Consider the following 15,392-nt stretch of genomic DNA (forward strand, 5'->3'; position numbering starts at 1 on the left):
ATGTTCAAGCTGGATTTAGAAAAGGCAGAGCATCCAGTAATCAAATTGCCAACATCTGCTGGATCATCAAAAAAGCAAGAGAGTTCCAGAAAAACATCCATTTCTGCTTTATTGACTATGCCAAACCCTTTGATTGTGTGGATTATAATAAACTGTGGAAAATTCTTAAAGAGATGCAAATACCAGACCACCTTACCTGTCTCCTGAGAAATCTGTATGCAGGTCAAGAGGCAACAGTTGGAACTGGACATGGAACAACAGACTGGTTCCAAATTGGGAAAGGAGTGCGTCAAGGCTGTATATTGTTACCCTGCTTATTTAACTTCTATTCAGAGTACATCATGTGAAATGCCAGTCTGGATGAAGCACAAACTGGAGTCAAGATTGCCAGGAGAAATATCAATAACTTCAGATATGCAATTGACACCACCCTTATGGCAGAAATTGAAGAAAAACTAAAGAGCCTCTTGATGAAAGTGAAAGTGGAGAGTGAAAAAGTTGGCTTAAAACTCAACATTCAAAAAACTGAAATCATGGCATCCGGTCCCATCAGTTCATGACAAATAGATGGAGAAACAATGGAAACAGTGAGAGACTTTATTTTTCTGTGCTCCAAAATCACTACAGATGGTGACTGCAGCCATGAAATTAAAGGACACTTGCTCCTTGGAAGAAAAGCTATGACCAACCTAGACAGCATATTAAATAGCAGAGACGTTACTTTGCCAACTAAGGTCTGTCTAGTCAAGGCTATGGTTTTTCCAGTGGTCATGTATGAATGTGAGAGTTGGACTGTGAAGAAGGCTGAGCACCGAAGAATTGATGCTTTTGAACTGTGGTGCTGGAGAAGACTCTGGAGAGTCCCTTGGACTGCCAGGAGATCCAACCAGTCCATCTTAAAGGAAATCAGTCCTGAATATTCATTGGAAGGACTGATGCTGAAGCTGAAACTCCAGTACTTTGCTCACCTAATGCGAAGAGCTGACTCATTTGAAGAGATCCTGATGCTGGGATCGATTGAAGGCGGGAGAAGGGGACAACAGAGTATGAGATGGTTGGATGGTATCACTGACTCGATGGACATGAGCTTGAGCAATCTCCGGGAGTTGGTAATGGGCAGGGAGGCCTGTCATGCTGCAGTCCATGGGGTCACAAAGAGTCAGACATGACTGAGTGACTTAACTGAGAAAGTGCTCAATAGTCACATGCGGCTGTCACCTTGGACAATGCAGATATAGAGTGTTTCCATCATCATAGAAAGTTCTTTTGGATCAAACTGAGATGGGTGCTTACATTTGGGGTGGCACTAGGATAGCGGGGGTTTTATTCATTGAGGATCTCTTGATTCTTACAGGCTCTGAACTATACCTGTGTTATAAGAAGTAATGAACAGATGATGCTAAATTTTAAACATATGAGAAAGTGATATCAGACTTTCTTGACTGACGAGTAAATGATTCCTAATTAAAGTGAATGTAGGAAGATGAGTGTACATCAGCTCAAAGCTGATAGAGTGGTACCCATACAAGAAATCAAGCATATATATATATATATATATACACTCCATATATATATATATGGAGTATGAAGTTATCCTTGAAGTGGATTTGGCTGGAGTTTGGAAAGTTTGGAGATGAGTATGGGGCTCCAGGGCTCAGGATGCTGGCTGTTGTCTGCAGAGGAAGGTTATCTGGATTCTACAATCCAATATTTTTAAAGTTTAATGTTATTAAGGTACAATTTTTATGTAATAAAATGAGGGCATTGTAGTGTCTTAAGTTTAATATGTTTTGACAAATACCCTGTGCAGCCGTCCCTCCTATCCAGGTGTGGAATGTTTTCATCACCGCAAAAAGATCTCCATTCCCCTTCCAGACAGTGCTCTCTACACCGTCTCGGGCAGCCACTGAGCTGCTCTGTCACCACGGTCTTTGTCAGCTTTGTCCACTCTAGGATTCCAGCTACATGGAATCACACCATATGTCTCTGGTGGCTATCATCGTTCACCCACAATGTTGTGTGTATCAGTAGTTTCTTTTTATCGATGTTGGAAGGCAGTCTGCTTTGATCCTTTTTCAAAATTGAGGTGTAATTGATTTACAGTGTTGTGTTAGTTTCTGATGTACATCAGTGATTCAGTTATCCATACATACTTTTTCTTACTGTTTTCCATTATGGTTTAATATAGGATATTGAATATAGTTGCCTGTGCTGTACAGTAGGACCTTATTTTTTATTTTATATATAGTAATTTATATCTGCTTATGCTTCAGCTCTCAATTAACCAACTATGGGATTGTCTGTATGTGGCAAATAGGCTGAAATTCATGACCTCTCTGCTATCCCAGCCACTCCTCCGTAGATACCTACTCCTTTGATACACAGTTTTGAACTGTCTCCTATGTCAGGATGGACAAAGCAGTTTAACATCAACTTAAAACCAACAGCAGAACTCTGGATGGGAAGAAGTAGCAGCAGGAGACCTGCGTGGGGCCCAGCTGCTCACCCGGGCGTCTGCCACCCTCTGTGGCCGAGGTCTGTGGGTGTGCTCCTGTTCTTGGGCTCTGTGCCCAGGTATCCTGGGTATAAAATACTGTCACACTTCAGCTATTAGAATACTGCTTGCATGGGAGCTCATTTAAGTAGGGTCAATAAAAATGGAAACCTAAGGAGTCCCCGACATAAGGTGCGTGGCATGGAAGTCAGTGAGACACTACGCTGGGCTCTGCGATGAACGAATGAACATTAACCTTCCTCAATCCCTGGTGGCTCCGACGGTAAAGAATCTGCCTACAATGCAGGAAACCCGGGCTCGATCCCTGGGTCGGAAAGATCCCCTGGAGAAGGAAATGGCAACCCACTCCAGTATTCCTGCCTGGAGAATTCCATGGACAGATGTGGGCTACAGTCTGTGGGGGTGGCAAAGAGTCGGACATGACTGAGACTGAGTGCACACACACTATTAGATTTTCCGGTTTTTGTACTGCAACCAATAGCCACTAAGAGGAACTGATAACAAATTGGAGAATGTGGATTTTTAAAAATTGTGTTTATAACTACTGCTGCTTCTTAGCATCAATTAAACGACATTAATTGTTTAGAATAGCAGATACCTGTTTGTATACAACTATGAAACAGCATGTGTAGATGGAATCTTCTCCAGCTTACCTACTGTGTAACTCTTAAGTAAATTGTGGATCAGGGTAAGATTTTTACTGTTAGAGATGCTGAAGGATGATGAATATAGTTCAAGTATTTGAGGATGATGCAGGAGAATGTTTCTTGTCTTTAATTGTAACCACAGGAACTATGATTATAGATTCACAGTCTGCAAATGAAGCTCTTGTTTGCTTTTGTGCACCCAGCTAACTTTTCAGCATAGAAAAAAAAGAGACAGAAAACAGTAGTATTGATGCACATGGGTAGGGGTATTAAATATGTATAGAGTGAAATGACAATTTTCTATAAATAAATTATGAGTGATACATTTGGTTGTGTGGTACATGTTTTCAGTGGCCCCTGATCGACTTTTTTCTTGCCTTAAATGTGTATTTAAAGACTGTGTCTGAAAGAATTACCCAGCATATCGTTTCTGTTTCTGTGGTGGCACAGAAAGGTATTGGCACAGTGTAGGTATTCTTCCTATCTCCCTCCCCTGCAAAAAATGAACCGCATTTTTATGTTGTTGGAGCTCTCAAAATGGAGTAATGTACATTTTAAAGAGAACATTGCCTGTCACGAATGTGGTACCGTGATTAATTCCGCTGGGGTTGAGCTGAGTTGAACCACTGAAAGATTTATCAGGTGGGGAGCATGCGTACCTGTATCACCTTGGCACGTAGGTCTGATTTAGGGGGAGTAAAAATGTTGGGTGATGAGCCAATTGATGTTAGGAGTACAAAGTAGAGAAGATTCATGCGTGCGTGCTCAGTCATGCCCGACTCTTTGCCGCGCCTTGGACAGTAGCCCACCAGGCTCCTCTGTCCATGGGATTCTCCAGGTAAGAATACTGGAATGGATTGGCATTTCCTTCTCTAGGGGATCTTCTCAATCCAGGGATCAAACCCTGGTCTTCTGCTTGGCAGACAGATTCTTTACCACTGAGCAACCAGAGAAGAATTCATAGGCTTAATGTATTACTCAACCTACAACAGTATGATAATCTTGATAAGCTCAAGGTTCTCAGAATATTTTCTTATTGCCATAACCAGCCAACTTTACAATGATGATTTTCTTGCTTCTTATTCTTGCTTCTTAGTTTCCTTTAAAGGGAAACTAAAAAAAACTTATTTCAGAATTACAGATTTATCTGATTTTTCATTTTTGGACTTACGAATCTATACTAAGATGGGATGCAGTTTACATCATGAAACTCTGTTTTTCTTTTAGGGATCTAAATATGTAGAAATTTCCGATTACACGGAAGACTGCTTTACCTTATTTTTATAAGCTTTCACTGACTGAAAAAATGTCCTGCTGGTCTGATTATGTGGGGGCTGTGCTCACTTAGATTTGCTGAATGAAAATCCGGTTGTGGTTTCCAAATGTTACTACCATCTGGATTTTTTCAAACAAAAACAATTTCTAAAAGATATTCTTAATGAGTGCATTTTATAATTTCTCGATGAATTTAACAAGCCTACTAAGTGTGAATAAATCAAATCTCAGATATATATTGTGTAATGAGTTATTAGAAGTAATTGATACAGTTGTGTAGTATCTTGACATGTTGAATGTATTTAAAATTTAGAAGATTTTTTTATTAATCTGTACATGGTTATGTTCAGTTTCTAAGGTGATTTTCTCTCACCCTTTTCTCTCTGTTAGGAACATGTCTCGATTATTACAGTATATCAACCTGTGAGATAAAAAGTTTCAATGGCAATATTAAAGCATATGTACTGTAAAAATCCTGTATTTAACTTTTCTTTTGTTTTCTTTTCCAGAAAGCACAGATATGCCAACAGAGACTAGATAAAGAAATTTCCAACTTTCTCAAGATGATCAAGGAGGGTGACATGGCTCAAGGTAAAAAGAAGTAAAACCCCACTCTTTAAGACACCCATCATCATAGATGTTCATCCTTTGGTTGGTTATACATTACAGATAATTTTTGGTTTTGAATTCAGAATTGTATTTGAAAAACAAAGTTAACCTTCTGGGGCTGTAATTCATTTTGGCTATGGAGTGAGAGCTCTATTTACGAATCCCAGAAGACTTGGGTTTTGGAGTCAAATTGTCTTAGATTTGAATCCTTGTTCTGCCACTTGTTACTTTTAAGCGGGACAGTTAATTTCTCAGAGGTTTAGTTTCCCTGCCTATAAAATGAAGGGGTTGGCAGTTCCCAGACCTTGGTCTTTTGCCATTCTGTGAATGTATACATGAACTTGTCTAATTATTAATCTCCTTTTTAAAAGTAAATTTTTATACCTTTACTCTTCTTTAGTTATGAATTACCAAGAGTTAATTATAAGTACTCCAGCAATCAAAATACAACCCAATGCAAAATACAAAAATCCCAATATAAAATCCAATATGCAAATTAGGTTTTGAGAAAAAATTGATTACTTTGTAAATTAAACAGTAATCCTGTGCCTTAGACTTGAGACTTTTAACAGTTGCTTTAGACTTTAGCTCTGATATGTTTGTAAATAACTCCACTAAAATTTAATCAACTTAGTTGTCTATGAGATTATGACTATATCAATTTTAATAATGATCTAGTTTTGTATGTGCCCAGGAAAGGTGAAGGTATGTTGATATCAGAATAAACTGAGCATAAAAGTTCTGTATCTGTCCAGATGTACCTCAGGCATCACTTTGCTTCAGTTCAACAAACACTTATTTATATGAGTGATGACAGCTTGGGAAGGATAGCAGTCATTTTGATTATTAACTGCTAGCTGGAATATTTTATTACTTATGCTGTTTATGCTCAGTGGGCTTTTAAATAATAACAGCTTCATTATATTTAATTCACATAAGCCTAGAATTCCCCTATGTGGAGTGTATCAGTGGCTTTTAGTATGGTCACAGACTTATGCAACTATGACTATTTATGGGCTTTTAAAATACCATCCTCACCAAGAATCATCTAAACTCAGCTGAGATACTAACAACATTTAAAAGATACAGAAACTGTGCAGAGTGAGGTGAAATGTAAAGATTATTTTTTTTCATCTGGACCAAAGTAAGAAATTATATCAGAACTACAACCAAATTGTTTTTCTTTTTTTTTTTTTTTCTTCTTTTGAACCTTGAGACAGATGTCTTGGTTCAGGTCACCTGTATGACTTGCCACTCATAATAATGGCATGCATGTATGTCTTAGAGACATACATGGTATTCAGTACCAAGAGTGCGTTCACTTTGCACAGTGACGTCTGGGAAACTTTGAAAAATATTTGTGATTTGACAGTGCTACTTCATGTATCTGCAGTAAAAGTCAGTGGGTTTATACATGGACGATTATGGACATTATTTTCTGAAAGACTGGTGTAGGTAAATAGAACAACACAGGATCAGAAATAGAGTAGAGATAATTTCATGAATGGAGTTAGAGCTTTGAAGGTAACTGAGTCTGCTCTTAATGCCAGTGGATTGTACAGAGTAACCGGCACATGGGCTTTATTAAAGGAAGCTGATAGATACACATCCTACTCTAAACTGCCTACGTAGTTTTCCAGTGACATCTCAAGAGGAAAAACTAAAATGTTTGTGGACGGAATCCAGATCTTGTGGTTGGGATTGTCAGTTGGTTTACGTTTTGGTACAAAACTGTATGAATGTGAACTTTTAAGACTCCCACCCTCTTTCTTACTGCATCTTCTATGGTACACATTCCGCTCCGTGCTGCCTGCGTCCAGATCACTGCAGCGCCTGCCCTTTACTCTCCCTGCCTTCTGGGAACCACCCCCCCCCACACCCTCTGCATTCCATGCTTAAAGGGGGTTGAGTCAGAAGGCTTTCAGGAACTCTTCCAATTCAAATGCTGTGAAGTACTGCATTATTGCTGCCAGATTCATTTTAGAAACTTACCGTTTAAAAATGATTATAAATGTGTTTTTTTTTTTTTTGGCCTGAGAAAATCTTTTAAGTGTCCTTGAAACTGCAGAATAAAATACAAACTTTTTATCTTGGCATTTAAGGATGTTCTTAACCTGATTTTTTAGCTTTATTTACAGTTCTTCTCCCCATGATCCCTGTGAACACTTTTGACCAAACACTGTGTCTCTTGGTCCTCTGTTAAAGTAATGCTTTTGTTTTCATGTGTGTGTTAGTCATTCAGTTGTGTCTGACTCTCTGTGACCCCCATGGACTCTAGCCCATCAGGCTCCTTTGTCCATGGGCTCCAGGCAAGAATGCTGGAGTGGGTTAGCCGTTTCCTTCTCCAGGGGATCTTCCCAACGCAGGGATTGAACCCTGGTCTCCCACATTGCAGGCAGACTCTTTACTATCTGAGCCACTGTCGTTTTCATGAGTGGACCTTAAGCCTAATTTCCATCTGGATTAATACCAAAGTTACGTATCTGACATGGACAACACATCGTTCAAGGTGTAAAGGATGCAGTACTGAAATTGCTACAATTTGATCTTTACCAAAAGCCTGGTTGCAAAAATGAATAAAATCACTCAAACTTATAAAACTTTTGGAAGACTTCCCGAAGGCCATGTAGTCAATCTGTTCTACCCGACAACTCTAAATTTACCCTTAGGTGTAATAGCCAGGTTTTGACCATTGTAAATAATGTATGGTACACTTATATTTGACCACATCACTTTATTACCATAGAATTCTGGGCAATGAGATTATGGGTGAAAATATATTAATGTTTTTGAACCTATTGATACATACTTATAAGTAACTTTCCAAAAAAGATACATTACTTTACAGGCCAAGTTTAATGCATGCACTTTATTGCTAACTGTGTATAGTAAATCCTTGGTTGAAGACATTATCATGTTGTCAGTTACCGAAAAGAAGTCTTGAAAAGCGCTTTTGTTCAACCCACTTACAACTTTAGTCAAAGTCCTGGACTTTGAGTAAGGATTCTTACCACCCCTTCACTGTTGCCATACCAGTCCAAGCCACCCTCATCTCCTTCGTGTGCTATTAAAAACAGCCTCCTGACTCAATTCCCACCTGTGTCCCTACAGTCCCTGCCCCAGGGATCCTTCTAAAGCATTAGCGGGTTGATACTCTTAGCTCAAAACACCCCTTTGCTTCCATGTCTTCTCACTTAGAGACAAAGATGAAGCCCTTCTAATGATCTACTCCTTCTAATGATCTACAGAGTCTCCCTGTCCTGTCTCACCTCTCTGTCCTCCTCTCCTGCCTGCCTCTCTGCAGCCTCACTGGCCTTACTCTTCCTTAAAGCTGCCTGGGTGTGCTGGCCCTTCTGCCTGGAAGGCTTTTCTCCAGGACTTTCCCTGACCCCCGCTCCCCTTGCTCCAGCAGAACCTTGCTTGATGCCCTGGGCCCTTGATCACTATCAACTTTAGAAGCATTCTTAGGGCTTCTTTGCCCTTGGCCCTCTGATTGGCTCCAGCTGACAGAGACTTTGTCAGGAGATGGGGTAGGGTGGGAGGAGGGGTAGGTTGGGGTCACCTGGCTCCCTCCGGCATGACTGTGGTCTGCCTGTGGCTGGACTCCCCTCTTGATGGGCCCAGGGCTCTTTCTGCCATGATGTTATTGATACCAAGTCCTGTCTCAATGTCCGACTCGGACTCTCTGCATCTCCAGCCATGCGTTGTTCTTCTTTGTCACTTACCAACCTTCGTGTGTGTGTGTGTGTGTGTGTGTGTGTAGTTGACTGTCTACCTCTCCTGTTGGAATATAAACTCCATGAAGGGAGGAACTTTGTTTTATTCACTGATTATCTTCAGCACCTAAACTATGTGCATAGCACATAGTAGGCGCTTGTGTTCCCTTGGCCCTTGTCCAACCTCCCCTCCCCCTTCCACACACACACACACACACATTTTGAGTGAATGAAATGAGTAACATATTTAGCTAATAAATTTATAATATTTCTGTTGAATTTGGGGAGATACAAGTACTACATTTGTTCTGTCAAGTTATTGAGTATACAGATCATACAATTCAGTGAAATCTTTTTTTTTCCACTTTATTTATTTACTTGTTTGGAGGGTAATTACTTTACAATATTGTATTGGTTTTGCCATACATTGACTTGAATCTGCCACAGGTATACATGTGTTCCCCATCCTGAACCCCGCTCCCACCTCCCTCCCCATCCCATCCCTCTGGGTCATCCCAGTGCACCAGCCCTGAGCATCCTGTATCATGCATCGAATCTGGGCTGGCAATCTGTTTCACATATGATAATATACATGTTTCAATGCCATTCTCCCAAATCACCCCACCCTCGCCCTCTCCCACAGAGTCCAAAAGACTGTTCTATACATCTGTGTCTCTTTTGCTGTCTCGCATACAGGGTTATTGTTACCATCTTTCTAAATTCCATATATATGCGTTAGTATACTATATTGGTATTTTTCTTTCTGGCTTACTTCACTCTGTATAATAGGCTCCAGTTTCATCCACCTCATTAGAACTGATTCAAATGTATTCTTTTTAATGGCTGAGTAATACTCCATTGTGTATATGTACCACAGCTTTCTTATCCATTCGTCTGCTGATGGAGATCTAGGTTGCTTCCATGTCCTGGCTATTATAAACAGTGCTGCGATGAACATTGGGGTACACGTGTCTCTTTCAGTTCTGGTTTCCTCGGTGTGTATGCCCAGCAGTGGGATTGCTGGGTCATATGGCAGTTCTATTTCCAGTTTTTTAAGGAATCTACACACTGTTCTCCATAGTGGCTGTACTAGTTTGCATTCCCACCAACAGTGTAAGAGGGTTCCCTTTTCTCTATACCCTCTCCAGTATTTACTGCTTGTAGACTTTTGGATAGCAGCCATTCTGACTGATGTGAAATGGTACCTCATTGTGGTTTTGATTTGCATTTCTCTAATAATGAGTGATGTTGAGCATCTTTTCATGTGTTTGTTAGCCATCTGTATGTCTTCTTTGGAGAAATGTCTGTTTAGTTCTTTGGTGCATTTTTTGATTGGGTCATTTATTTTTCTGGAATTAAGCTGCAGGAGTTGCTTGTATATTTTTGAGATTAGCCCTTTGTCAGTTGCTTCATTTACTATTATTTTCTCCCATTCTGAAGGCTGTCTTTCCAGCAGACAAAAGCCCACTTCCAGCAAACTAAAGCCCAGGACCAGACGGCTTCACAGCTGAATTGTACCAAAAATTTAGAGAAGAGTTAACACCTATCCTACTCAAACTCTTCCAGAAAATTGCAGAGGAAGGTAAACTTCCAAACTCATTCTATGAGGCCACCATCACCCTAATACCAAAACCTGACAAAGATGCCACAAAAAAAGAAAACTACAGAACAGTATCACTGATGAACATAGATGCAAAAATCCTTAACAAAATTCTAGCAAACAGAATCCAACAACATATTAAAAAGATCATACACCATGACCAAGTGGGCTTTATCCCAGAAATGCAAGGATTCTTCAATATCCGCAAATCAATCAATGTAATACACCACATTAACAAATTGAAAAATAAAAACCATATGATTATCTCAATAGATGCAGAGAAAGCCTTTGACAAAATTCAACATTAATTTATGATAAAAACCCTCCAGAAAGCAGGAATAGAAGGAACATACCTCAACATAATAAAAACTATATATGACAAACCCACAGCAAACATTATCCTCAATGGTGAAAAATTGAAAGCATTTCCCCTAAAGTCAGGAACAAGACAAGGATGCCCACTCTCACCACTACTATTCAACATAGTTTTGGAAGTTTTGGCCACAGGAGTCAGAGCAGAAAAAGAAATAAAAGGAATCCAGATTGGATTCCTCCAGAAGAAGTAAAACTCTCACTGTTTACAGATGACATAATCCTCTACATAGAAAACCCTAAAGACTCCACCAGAAAATTACTAGAGCTAATCAATAAATATAGTAGAGTTGCAGGATATAAAATCAACACACAGAAATCCCTTGTATTCCTATACACTAACAATGAGAAAACAGAGGAATTGAATTAAGGAAACAATTCCATTCACCATTGCAATGAAAAGAATAAAATACTTAGGAATATATCTACCTAAAGAAACAAAAGACCTATATATAGAAAACTATAAAACACTGGTGAAAGAAATCAGTGAAATCTTGTAGGAACTTAAAGAGGGAAGAAACTGTCAGCCCTCCCCTTGGGAGCAGTTTGCATTCTTTAACAGATGGGGTTTCCACAGTCAATGCCATTGGTTTTTATATCGGATTCTTCTCTGGATTCAGTGGTTTTCCTGAGACAAACCTTTGAATAGTTCTTTTCACTAGGGATCTGTGAGTAGCAAACTTTCCCTCTCATCTAAATCTTTATTTGACCTCCGCTGGGTTAGTTACTGTCCATTAGTTTTTTTTTTTTTTTTTTTTAATATATAATTTTATTTAGTTTTTACTTTTGGCTATGGGTCTTTTGTTGCTGAGTGGGCTTTTCTCTAGGTGTGGCAAGCAGGGGCTACTCTCTGGGTATGGTCTCAGGCTTCTCAGTGTGGTGGCTTCTCTTGTGGGGGGCACAGGCTCTGGGGTGCACAGGCTTCAGTAGCTGTGGCACGTAGGCTTGGTAGTCTTGCCTTCTGGGCTTAGTTGCTCCTCAACATGTGGGATCTTCCCAGATCAGGGATCAAACCCCCTGTTTCCTTAATTGGCGGGCAGATTCTTTATCGCTGAACCTCCAGGGAAGCCCCTCCATTAGTGTTTTGAAGATGCAATTCCAATTTCTTCTGGCTTCTAACATTCTAATGATGATTCTTTGATAGGCTCTTTTTTTTTTTCTTTTTAAAGTTCTCTTATTGCTTTTCAGGAGAAGGCAATGGCACCCCACTCCAGTACTCTTGCTTGGAAAATCCCATGGACGGAGGAGCCTGTTAGGCTGCAATCCATGGGGTCACTAAGAGTGGGACACGACTGAGCGACTTCGCTTTCACTTTTCACTTTCATACACTGGAGAAGGAAATAGCAACACACTCCAGTGTTCTTGCCTGGAGAATCCCAGGGATGGGAGAGCCTGGTGGGCTGCTGTCTATGGGGTGGCACAGAGTCGGACACGACTGAAGTGACTTAGCATAGCATTGCTTTTCAAAGATCTCCCCTTTGTCTTTGTCGTTTTGCAGTTTTAAAGTGTCTTACGTTTGCTCTTTGAGACTGTGTTTAATTCAAAGACTCGTTCACTCCTCCTTCAGTCTAGGAAAGTTCTTTGTTGTCGCTTCACACTTTACTTCTTCATTCCTTCTCTTCCGCAGAAACTTCTTGGGAGGCTTCTTATTTTATCCCCCATCTCTTAGTGTCTCATTCTGTTTCTATTTTTTCTGTGTTGTATTCTGAGTAATTTCCTCAGATCTACTTTCTAGTTTCAGTTTCTTTCTCAATTTGATCTAGTTGGTCTGTTTAGCCCTCTGACTTTCTAATCCTAAAGGACTGTATTTCATCATTGTAGAAATTCTAGGTGGTGGTTTTAAAAGTTTTTATTTTTTTCCATAGAGGACTGCTCTTCCATAGTACATATATTTCTAACTTTATTGCTAATAATTTTAAATATATAAAACTAAGCCCTTTTCAGTGTGTTCTTATGTCTCAAGCTGTTGGTGGAGCCGGTTCTTTGGTTTTGTTGGCTGACTGTCCCTTGGAATGGATTGTTTGCTTCACTTTGGATTTTAACTTTTCATTGAGAGTATGTTTTTCCTCCTTCTGGATTATGGAACTGTCCCTTCACAGTAGTTTTGTTTCTGTTGAGGATGTAATCATTTTAAAATCGGATTGCCTACTAAATGTGGTACAAGCTAGGGATTTCTGTTTTTCATGATGCCCACCCAGAGCACTGGTAGGAAATGCCCTTCTTCACTGCTGCCCTGCCCATTTCTGTTTTTTCTGGGGATCCAGCCCTTTACAAGGCCTTGCTCTGCTTGGTAAGATCAGAGCCGCATCTCCCTTCACGAGGATGTGAAGGAGCAGCTCTCAGCTCCCCCACTTTGTCCAGCTGACCTCTGACCCCCCAGGGCTTGGCCTTCCCCATTGCACCTCTGCCTGTTCCTGTTCTGTCAGCCTTGACTTCTCTGTTGGTTTCCAGCATATCTGGGATTTTGTTCTTTCCAACTCTGATATATATTATATTATTACTATTATTTTATCAGCATCTTTATGGGTTTGGGTTGGAAGGATGTTTCCTCATCATTGTAGTCAGCTAGGTACCACAAGTGTCCCATGCACTTTCTAATGTGAAATATGTCAGTAATGCACAAATTGTATTATCCAGAATACACGCACATATAGCCCTTTTTGTGTGTGCATTGTTTTGTGTACTTTTCATATATTTACTCGTTTTTAAAAAATATTTATTGATTTGGCTGTCCCAGGTCTTAGTTGTGGCACGGAAACTCTTAGTTGCAGCGTATGGAATCTAGTTCCCTCACCAAGGATCGAACCTGGGCCCCCTCCATTGGGAGCGTGGAGTCATAGCCACTGGACCATCAGGGAAGTCCTTATATTAACTCTTTTATTCCTTATGACAACCCAGTGTTAGTGTATGACTATTATGTCCATTTTATAAATAAGCTAACGGAGGCACAGAGAGCTTACGTAACTTGTCTTGGGTCATACAGTTAGTAAAAACCAGACAGAGTTTGATCCTAGGCAGCCTGGCTGCAGAGACTGCTCTTCACCAGTAAAGAACCTGGACTAAATAAAAAATTCTGTATTTCCTTCTAAACTTTTGATCTGTGAGCTAGAAAAGGTTACAGATTTTCATGCCTAGATCTGCATCTACAGTGAAAGGTAGAACTCATTGAGGACAGTCACTTGGCTGCTGCAGCTGAGGTATTGTTCCAGTCCTTAAGGTCTCCCGTTCAGAAGTTCAAGGGGACAGTGGAATTGAAGCAGGGCCAAAGTCTCCAACTCACAACAAAAAAAATCCTTTGTAATTTTTCTGTCAATTATTGTTATTATTTTTTTCCTCTTCTCTTGTCCTGAGGTTCTTTCCGGTATTTCTCATCTCAGAGAACACATCTCCATTTGATACGCTTTCCCAAGCCCAAGCCTTGGAGTCATCTTAACCTTGGAGTGCATCCTTGCAGCGATGCACATCCTGTGTCTCCTGTATCTCTCCTTGTCCCTTTCTCTGTTCCTCTGTCCCTGCGCTGACACTGGCCACAGCCATCCTGCCTGTAGGTTGCAGCTCTTCTCATCTGGCCATGCTGCCTCCAGGGAGTGTTGTACATTGTAGTTTGAGAGGTGCCTCTGTCCCTTGGACTGCAAGGAGATCCAACCAGTCCATTCTGAAGGAGATCAGCCCTGGGATTTCTTTGGAGGGAATGATGCTAAAGCTGAAACTCCAGTACTTTGGCCACCTCATGCAAAGAGCTGACTCATTGGAAAAGACTCTGATGCTGGGAGGGATTGGGGGCAGGAGGAGAAGGGGACGACCAAGGATGAGATGGCTGGATGGCATCACTGACTTGATGGACATGAGTCTCAGTGAACTCCAGGAGTTTGTGATGGACAGGGAGGCCTGGCGTGCTGCAATTCATGGGGTCGCAAAGAGTCGGACACAACTGAGCAACTGAACTGAACTCTAAACACAAATCAAGTCTTGAGACCTCAGTGCCTTAGTGAGTAATCGAACTCTACCTTGACCTGTGTCTCCTCACTTTAGCAATATCACCTCTCACCTCTTCCTTCCTCTTACTCAGAGTTCAGCAATGCTGAACTTTTCTCATGCCTTAGGGTCTTGTTCTCATCATGTGAAATACTAGCTTTTCCTCATCTTTTAAGTGTAGCTTCTAGAAACTTCTTGGCTTCTCTAAGACTAGCCTACAGGCTCTTACTTTGTGTTTCCAAATGACCCTCCAGCTCATTCGCATCACTGTACCTCTTTCTGTTTCCATTTCCCCCTCTGGGCAGACCTAGCTGCCTCAAGTCTCAGAAGGGGACAGAAGAACAAGCAAAAGTTCAAGCCACTACCTTTCCATCTGCCCAGGCCTGTAACATGGGGGCTTCCCTGATGGCTTAGTCGGTAAAGAATCCGCCTGCAATACAGGAGACCCGGGTTCCATCCCTGGGTCGGGAAAGTCCCCTGGAGAAGGGAATGGCAACCCACTCTTTCCAGTATTCTTGCCTGGGAAATCCCATGGACAGAGGAGCCTGGTGGGCTACAGTCCATAGGGTCACAAAAGAGTTGGACATGACTTAGTGACTAAAGCACCACCGGTACCACCCTGCTCTGAGAGCTGTCCCCGATCTCAGTAGGGACAGGGCACTGGGTGGAGGGCGGGCTGCTGT

General features: G+C 41.0%; 1 protein-coding gene across 13 annotated transcripts in view; it reads left to right on the forward strand.

The window, feature by feature from the left end:
- The window catches only part of OSBPL1A (oxysterol binding protein like 1A), a 235,807-nt gene that overhangs the window by 84,965 nt on the left and 135,450 nt on the right, over positions 1–15,392 (forward strand). For 11 of the 13 annotated variants that reach the window (XM_086372945.1, XM_086372944.1, XM_086372948.1 and 8 more), the window contains one exon: positions 4,947–5,028. The exons of the other annotated variants lie outside the window; for them this stretch is intronic. In XM_086372945.1, coding sequence (XP_086229071.1) covers positions 4,947–5,028 — 82 coding nt within the window. The remainder of the gene's footprint in view (positions 1–4,946; positions 5,029–15,392) is intronic. 13 annotated transcript variants of the gene reach the window in all.

The sequence above is a fragment of the Bos grunniens genome, chromosome 24 (assembly GCF_055505025.1).
Source record: "Bos grunniens cultivar Pamir isolate PY7600 chromosome 24, Bosgru_T2T1.0, whole genome shotgun sequence".
NCBI lineage: Eukaryota > Metazoa > Chordata > Mammalia > Artiodactyla > Bovidae > Bos > Bos grunniens.